At 50.1% G+C, this 9,055-nt stretch overlaps 1 protein-coding gene across 2 annotated transcripts in view; it reads right to left on the bottom strand.

The window, feature by feature from the left end:
* Ubash3a (ubiquitin associated and SH3 domain containing A) overlaps positions 1-8,012 on the bottom strand; it is a 35,604-nt gene extending 27,592 nt beyond the window's left edge. The window contains exons 1-4 of one of the 2 annotated variants that reach the window (XM_028767954.1): positions 7,846-8,012; positions 6,046-6,099; positions 2,295-2,481; positions 506-704 (exon numbers count right to left, since the gene is read on the bottom strand). In XM_028767954.1, the coding sequence (XP_028623787.1) occupies positions 506-704; positions 2,295-2,481; positions 6,046-6,099; positions 7,846-7,958 (553 nt within the window). In that variant the 5' untranslated portion in view covers positions 7,959-8,012. The remainder of the gene's footprint in view (positions 1-505; positions 705-2,294; positions 2,482-6,045; positions 6,100-7,845) is intronic. The other variant, XM_028767955.1, reaches the window with a different exon arrangement.
* Between the last annotated feature and the right edge of the window lie 1,043 nt (positions 8,013-9,055).

Genomic DNA, 9,055 nt, shown 5'->3' with positions numbered 1-9,055 from the left:
CTTTCTTTCTTTCTTTCTTTCTTTCTTTCTTTCTTTCTTTCTTTCTTCCTTTTCCTTTCTTTCTCTCTTTTCTTTCTGTTTCTTGAGACAGGGTCTTATGTAATAAAAGCAGGACTCAGACTAGCTCTGTAGTGAAGAATGTTCTTGAATTTCTGATCTTCCTGCCTCCCCTTTCTGGATTACAGGTGTGTGGACTTCATGTCTGGAGTATTCACCCCTAAGGACGGAAACACATGCCCTGGCAAGCACTTTACCAACTGAGATACTCCCCCTGCAACTTCCTCCTCCCTTTCAAGGGGAGACCTATAAAACCCATCTGGGGACACCAAGACAGTCTGAGGGCAGAGGCTGATGTGCTGCCTTGGATGAGAGCCAAACTATTCCTCGGAGGATGCTCATTAAAGGGCCATCACCACTCACAGGAGCTGATCCTTCAAGGCCTCAGACGTGACTCTGCTGAGACCCAAAGGGTTCAGTGCGTCTGCCCACAGCCGGAGTCACCTACCTGCCAGGACTGACGCCTCTGTGGCGAACGCCATGGCGAATTCCCGGATGATGTCTGCTGCACTGTCGTTGATGAAGAAGCCAAGGTAGCTGACGGAAGAATGGAGAACAAGAGGAACCAGGGCAGGGAAGGAGCTCAGGGTCCTGTCTCCTGCACGTCTCAGAGCTTCATACAAATACTCCACCTTCTGGTCTTCACACTAAGGGAAGAAAAGCAGAGAGCGTGTGTCCTCAGGGCTTGTTGAATTAATTCAACCTGTTGAGAATTAAGGCTTAATCATGATGGACTGTTTTCTGTCCAAGACACTGGGATTCTTATTATCCAGCCCCTGCAGTTATGGAGCGAAGGGTCGTCACCACTCCCACTTCCAAGTCTTCTGCTCAGTTATTTGAGGCAACTTGGATAAGATTTCCTGGAATACGATCCCCTTTAAATGCTAGGTTGGAAGTCGCCTGTCACTGTTTTGCCCCCCATCCTCCCTTCCCTCACCCCCCTGTCACCTCCTGAGTCAGTCCTTTTTCTTTCTCTGTTTGCATATGTTAGCTTCTGGAATTCTCTAGTCAACTCTGAAGAAGCTCACAGTGCCCTGAAGGATCCCAGTTCAGAACCTCCAGAAAGCAAGGGTTTAGTTCTGACCCCAGAGAGCTCCCAGTCTCAGGCACACAGGGGTGCTTTGTGGATGTTTGTGAGGTGCTGTTTTTCAGAGGATAGCTTCTGGAAGCTTCTTTCTTGCACATCATGCTTTGTGTTCCCCTAGCACTGTGGAGTGGCAGACTCTATCCTGATGTCCCAGCAGCAGTTGGGTCCTTCTCTAGTTCATTAAGTAAAGGTATAGAGGAAATGGCTGTGGGGCCTCCCTTTGGCCTCAGGCCTTCTTCTCTTTGTCCAGCAACTGTGTATCCTTTTTCCTTGACAACGCTCCCTAGGGAGGCTGCTAACTTGGCCATTTTGTTTTCCTCAGAGGACTTGGCCCTGACATAGGGAAGATCCTGGTTTATGTCCAGCCAAATCAGCACCCTTCATCACACAGGGGGTTCTTGCTCTGTTTAGGACTTTGCTAATCTCTGGGTGGACAAGGACCAGGGTAACATTTGCCTTCCTAGAGGGGCATATCACCTTCATATCACCCAAATGTGCTCCTGAAGATATTGGAAAAAAAAATGCAGAGAGCCTGGGATTATACCTTCTTCCTCCCGATATCTTAGTTAAGGTTTTACTGCTGTGAACAGACACCATGACCAAGGCAAGTCTTATAAAGGACAACATTTAATTGGGGCTGGCTTACAGGTTCAGAGGTTCAGTCCATTATCATCAAGGTGGGAACATGGCAGCATCCAGACAGGCATGGTGCAGGAGGAGCTGAGAGTTCTACATGTTCATCTGAAGGCTGCTAGCAAAATACTGACTTCCAGGCAGCTAGGATGAGGGTCTTAAAGTCCATGCCCACAATGACACATCTACGCCGACAAGGCCACACCTACTCCAACATAGCCACGCCCACTCCGAAAAGGCCACGCCCACTCCAATAAGTCCACAACTCCTAATAGTGCCACTCCCTGGACCAAGCAACCCAAACCATCACACCCGAGGAGCTGAAGACTAAAATGAATTGGGTCCTGAAGGATGAACTGAAGTTGACCAGAGGAAGGAAACGATCCCACAAAAGCAGACAACTCATGTTAATGCCTTGATGAAAATAAATCAGGTGTGTTCTATTGATGCCCGGTTACCAGAGGACACTGCAGTCAGCTGCGGTGGTGAGCATTTAAGGCCTCCGGGGTGGACTCACCGTGAAAAAGTCACAGAGTGTCACGTGAGGGAAGACCTCATGAGCTCTGTTCTTTGCACACTGGCGTCTGCTCTCTCTCCAGAACTCTTGGAGTTTTTCCAGCAAGGGCCTCGTGGGGCAGAGGAAGAGAGCATACTCCTGGGGGATGGGGTCATCCAGAGAAGGGTCACTGCAGTGGCCATGCAGCCTGCAACAGAAAATACTATCATATCAATCGGAGCTGTTCCCATTGGGGACATGCAACAGCGGCAACGCCAGTCCAAAGTTAGGGGTATGCTGATCTCACACAAATACATCGGTGCTGTGGTCATCCCAGCAAGATGGCACCAAGTGGTGGGGCTGTGTGGCTTTAGGCTAGACCAATGCCTACCTGCTCACAGTCCCATTATAGTCTGACACTGCAGCCAAAGACAGAAGAGCCCAGATCTCAACCTTCAGAAGAGTGCTGGCCTAGGTACTTTTGTGGTATTGAAATATACATACAGGGAATTTTTCCCCCACATTTTAACTACACCACTGACTTCAAATTAAATGGAAAAATTTGAAACCACAAAAGATTGCACAACATTTAAGTGAATAATATTAGTGGTTTTTTTTTTAACTCGAAAAGTATTTATTTACTTTGAGGAAAAAAAATCATTTCTTTGTTTATTGAGAGAGATCTCTCTAGACACCTGGTGGGCCTGGTGGTGATTCTGTGTCTTACCTTCCTCACTGCTGGCATTACAGGTGTGAGCCACCACACCCAGCTAAGACAAAAACCACTCTAAATACACGGAAGACTGATGTCCAGTGCCAAATACAAGTTCATCACAAAATAAATAGACGTGGAAGAGACACAATTTCTCTTATCGATCAAGTGAAGATAGGCATTTATTTCAAAGGTTCAATGCCGTTCTCCATCGTGTCAAAAGCGAGACCACAGGCTGGAACTGTACAACCATTGCTTAGTGTGATCTGCCAGCACTTGCAGAGGAAACTGCTCAGTGTCTTAAATGATTAATTCTACTTCAAGACAAGAAGAGCAAGAAGCATAGGCAAAAAATTCACACAGAGGAAAAAAATCTCTGTATGGCAATAGCTAAGCAGCAGTTAGCTTACTTAGTACACACTTATTGGCGAACGACCAGACCGACACTTGCCTGTAGGGTCACATTATGGGTAGGAAGTAGGGTGCTATCACCAGGCATATACGTCGTGTGTAAGCAAGTTTGCTTGATGATACTCTGAGGCAGAGGTGAGCCTGCACCTCTCGTCTCCTCCTGTACCTCTCTCCTGAGCTCACCCCAATGGCGGGCGCATTTGCAGCAGATCCGGCGAGCGTGTGTGTTTGTATAAATCATGAGTTAGTTCAAGCCATTCTGTGACCTGCATTTTTAGGCTCTTTCACGTGGAGAATAGACATCTAAGTACATTGTCAGAATGAAGATTACCGAGGCTGCCTCACAATCCACCTTACACATACGGAACATTGCCTCTTCTCATTTCCAAATCCAGAGAGATTTGGATTCCATTGCTGGGCACAGACGCCACGACCACGGCAACTCTTATAAAGGAAAACATTTCACTGGGGCTGGCTTACGGTTCCAGAGGTTTAGTCTATTATTGTCATGGCGGGAAGCATGGCGGCACACAGGCAGACACGGCGCTGGAGAACGAGCTGAGAGCTCTACATCGGGATCCACAGGCATCAGGAAGAGATCCTGAGCCACTGGTCTGGTGAACATCTGAGACCTCAAAAGACTGCCCCCAGTGGCATACTTCCTCCAATAAGGCCACACCTCCTGTGATGCCACGCCCACTTCTGCCAACAAAGCCACACCTCCTAATGCCATACCCTATAGGCCAAACATTCATGTACATGAGTCTGTGGGGGCCATTCCTATTCAAACCACCACACCTCGCAACTACTTTCACATTTCCAGAGCTTCCGGCACAGTGGTCAAGAGCTCTGAGTATATCTGATTTTTTTTAAGGTTTCTGCATAGCGATGGAACTGTGTGGGGTTAGATCATGGGTCAGCTTCCCATGTTCCCAGCGTTCACTGACATCCCACACTGCCTCCCCCTCAGCAACATCAAAGGGAAGTGTAGGGAACCCGGCATCGTCCCTCTTCCGTGGTGAGTCTCACTGGCTAGGCTGCTGCTCACAGGTAATATCCAGGCATACCCCCAGCCCCCGACCACTGAGTTTAGCCTGTGCTGTACCGTTTGAATCTGGAGGCTGGCTTTGAAGTCAGATGGCTGGAACTCTGGGCATTCCCCATGTCTTGTAGAGGTATTGTTTGTCCACCCTCAGTCTTTGGCATTCCCCTATCCAGTGGTGGTGCTGCCTGTGCTCCCTATGCCTGTGTGTCCTCTGCCTGTGCTCCCTCTGTGCTCCCTCTGCCTGTGCTCCCTCTGCCTGTGCTCCTTCTGCCTGTGTTCCCTCTGCCTGTGCTCCCTCTGCCTGTGCAGCCTCTAGCTGCGAGCCCTCTGCCTGGACACCCTTTGCCTGTGGTCTTATAAAGGCAGAGGTTTAGCCCTGGACCCATTCATAGGCTTCTCTCTAGTGCTGGAAGAGATTTTGTTTTGTCTAGGTAGGGTTGGGCACAGAACCCAGGATGGCAAATATCGATTGCTTATTTGCTAAACTCTAGAATCAATCCTAGAAGACAAACCGCCAGCTCCCACTATGAGGGAAAGTGTAGGCTGGGTCAGCTGAGGAAGGGAGGCCCAACCTGAAGAGTGATTGAGTGACGTCATCCCACGGACAGGGATATGGGGGAGAGAGACCTGAGCATGGGTGGGCGGGCGGCGGACGCGCACCTCCGAGCATGCTTCAGGCTCCAACATTGGTTTCTCCCAGCATCCTTACTGCGAATACAAAGAGGCCAGCTGCCTCACACTCCGGCTGCGTCACATGGCTTTTCCACCGTGATGGCGGCGTGGGGCGTGTACTGTCAAACGCTCCCAGATACGCCCTTCCTTCTTTAAGGTGTCCTTGTCGGGCATTTGATCTCAGAGCAACAGGAAAGGGAACTAAAAGAGAGCCCAGGTCCCCGCAGGCCCTAGGTGAGCCCTCACCACTGAGCCACAGCCTAGCCCAGGATCTGCTTTTTACTGTTTGACATTCACTGTGGCTTCTTCCGATAAGAGTGGGAGGGACTTCCCAGTTTCGTAGAAGGATGACGTGACACCAACGCTGTGGAGGAACTCCTAAAAACAAGGACACCCCGCCCCCAATCTCACCCCCAGGCAGGTAGCTGGAGTGTGAGTTAAGGAGGGATATCTTTGCTTAACTCCGCTCCAGGATTCCTTGGGGATTCCTGACTGTCTCTAAATTCTCCTCCGTTGTAGCAGCCTGTGAATGTGTGAACTTTCTAGCAACAAAAACGACACCTTCCTGCTTATTTAACATATGTCACAGACATGAATCTTCTCTGAGTCGATTTTGGGTTAAATCAGGTGTGTGTGTGGGTTTATGTGTGTGTGCGCGTGCAAGGGGTGGAACCCAGCATGTTTGGCAGGAGCTGTGCCGAGGCCTAAATCTGACTTTCAAGCGAGAAAAAAAAAAACCCTCTAGATTCTCTCATAATGCCTTAAAGGTGGGTTTCGTTATTTCTCTGGGCTCAGAACTGGTGCAAATGGATGTCGTTTTGAGTCACTTCCGTGGGCTCCCCATCCCACTCAGAAGATCCACCTGGGGCACAGTGTCTGGAGGAGTCACCCAAGCCCCCTGTGACCCTGCAGTTCCCACCCATTCCACTCACCAGTCTGCGGCCTCCTCCGCAGTCTTCCTCCCTGTGGCCGCTAGTGCTTTGAGCCTGTGGGACGTGAACACAGGACAGTCAAGGCCCGCTTGTCTCTTCTTTGGAAGGGGCGAGTTCTGGTAGTGAATTGGCTGCTCAATTTATATTGTGTCCTACCAGGGCCAAGCTCCCAGACTTCTTATGAGTGCCCTTCTGCCAAGATCTCCATCTTTCACACAGTGGCTCACGCCACACTCTCAAATCCCACGGCTTGATTTCCTGATCCTGGGTCCCGGAGTCCTAGCGCTCAAGACCTGACCTCTTCTTTCCCTTGCTTTCCTCTCGCTGTATCCCGGCTACCCTGGAACAAAGCCAGCCCCATCCATCTACTTGTGGATGCTCAACTGGCTGAGACAGACTGCATTCCTGGCTGCCCTGACGGATGCAGTCCCACCCCTTCTTGCTCAGCAGGAAGCATCCCTTACTCAACCCCTGGGCAGGCATATCCACATCCCTCTCCTGTGTCTCTCCCAACCCCCAATTGCTCATTGGTGCCTTCCTCATGGCTCCCATGTGTCTTACTCCTTCTGGGACCTGGGATGTAAATACGGTGACTTGAATTTAGCTGAGTTGGGTTAAAGAGACCAGGGTGGGCCAGGGACCCAACCATCATTGGCTGATACAGTTGGTCCCCATTGGTCCCCATTGCCCAATACGACTGCTATTAGTGGGAAGAGCAATGGGGTTGTAGCCCCCTGGAGAGGCCATGACAGAGAGGTCATGCCATGAGCCCCCTCTGAGCCCTGCCTAAGAACCTGAAGACACACAGGTGTTTATTGGTTTAACCTAGCAGGGACTTTGAAGGCAAGCCCACCCTACAGGCTTGAGCAGTAAAACAGAGTGGGTCTCGGAGGTATTAGGGGCTGGCTCCTGTCCTACCTAGGCTTGCCACAGGCTACTCTTTAAGCCTTGGTGTTCTCATCTGCAGCTGGATAGTGAACATGTGACCGTCGGCTTCTTGATGGGTTCTGTTCCCCATTTAGTGACCATGAAGCCCTGATATTGGGAGAAGAGACTAGATCTCAATACTATGTTCTCCATGGTAGCCAGGGTCTTGTTATCTCATCAAAGGACTGTTTGGCTCATTCTCTGAAACCCGGGTTCCCTGAAGCACACTTTTGACTTGTGTCTCCGTGGGAGTAAGGGTCTGAGAGCACCACTGCTAAGAAGCAGATTTACAATGGATGTTCTGACCAGGGTCAGCAGCATCTCTTTCCCCTCTGAGCCCAGGGGGGCTTGGATGAGCCCGGTGGTGCTGAGCCGAGCTGTCTCTGGAATTTCTCATGCATTCTATTTGGTCACCAGATATTTCAGATCTTTTCCTTTAAATATGAGTGGCTTTTCCTTAGGCTGCTTAGAACCTCGAACAGTAATTCTCTCAGGGGATCCTAGCCTTAGAGAATCGTGTCAGAGTCAGATACCTTGAAATGTCACTTTGGAGTCGCCGACCTGCAGGAGAGTAACATTTGCCCTCACACCCCTCTAACACCCCCAAAGTGGGCAACCAGAAGCCCACATGGCTTCTAAAATGCGCATGTCTCTATCAGTCAGCAGGAAGAGCTCCTCTTTCAAAGCTCAAGACCAATCTATGTCTAAGCGAGAGGAAGGGGCCTTCTTTTAGACACCCATCTTACACTTTAGGCGACCACTCTAGCAGGCAGTCAGCAACACTCGGTTATCCAGTTACATGGCAGGTGGAGTAGAGGAATCCACCCAGGTAGGGAAGCCAGGCTCTAGGGCCGTGGCAGCTACAGTACTCACGCAGTATGTGTAGGGAAGCCCATGGCCAGGAGGGGGTCCAGGAGTGAGGGGGTGCTGCGGCCCTTGAGCTTGTTGAAGACCTTGGCGTAGAGCTGCGTCTCCCCCGCAGCCATGTCTTCCTGCTTGCTGTACCAAGAGGCGCCTGCTCACTGCAAGGACTAGATAAAGTGAGAGGGGGGAGAAGGAGGCAGGCTGAGGCCGTGAAGAAAAACCTCAAGCCTTTTTTTGATCTCTCTGACACAAGCGAATATCCTGTTTGCACAATGTTCGGGGCTTGAATTCTCCTTGCCGGTCCACAGCAGTGTCTTCCAAACCTGCCGGTTTCCACAGTGGGATCCGGGCCGAAGTTCATCCTTGGGACCTGCTGTGTGCTTGGGAACCATTTGGAGGAGGAATACCTGAGAATGTTGGAGGGAGGGAGGAGCAGGAGGGAACATAAGTCTGGAACAGGCTTTTCTCCTGGGTTCGGCTGGGCGCCCACCCTTACCACCCTGGACCTTAGCCTCCGTGTCTGCAGACTAAACACTGGTATTCACTCTATACACTGGCCCTGCTTGCTTATAAAAGACTTTTTTTTTTAAAAAAAAAAGATTTAATTAACCTGTCTTTTTCTTTGAAGTAAGAACTTTAAAAATTCAGTGCCATGTATGTGGCATGAGGAATTTCCGTAAAGTATGTAGATTCCCTGTCCCCCGCAGGACCAATGAAAACAGTAATGTAAAACCCACACATTTAAGTTTTATACCCTCCCCGCCCTAAAGGGACAGTTGGCAGTGTCTGGAGACATTTGTGGTTGTCAGAGCTCTGAGAGGGGTGGCAACTAGTGGAAGTCAACCACAGATGCCACAGGACCCAGGATTGTCTGTACAGCAAAGGGCGGTCTTGTCTAGTGTCAGCAATGCAGGTTAGGAAACCCTGCTCCAGAATGTTCCAGACCCTTAGAAGAATCCAGAGGCCCCCCCCCCCTTTCCCACATGCACCATAGGCAACTGATTTAACCCCCTAGCTCTTCCTGTCCTGATTCTCGGCTCCAAATGATGTCTCTGGAATTCACTCATGCTTTTGCTGGCTCGCAATTCTTTGCCATCCTGAGTAACATCCTACTAAACGGTGCCTGATTCCTCTGTCAACTTCTTTTGCTGAAGTACACGTGGGCAGAAGTGACAGTCTGCCCTCTGGTCAGAAGCTGATCACAGGCTTGGCGTTTGGT

The sequence above is a fragment of the Grammomys surdaster genome, unplaced genomic scaffold, assembly GCF_004785775.1.
Source record: "Grammomys surdaster isolate TR1022 unplaced genomic scaffold, NIH_TR_1.0 183, whole genome shotgun sequence".
Classification (NCBI taxonomy): Eukaryota; Metazoa; Chordata; class Mammalia; order Rodentia; family Muridae; genus Grammomys; species Grammomys surdaster.
Note: the sequence above shows the minus strand (reverse complement) of the source record. Positions and strands in the feature narration are given on the sequence as shown.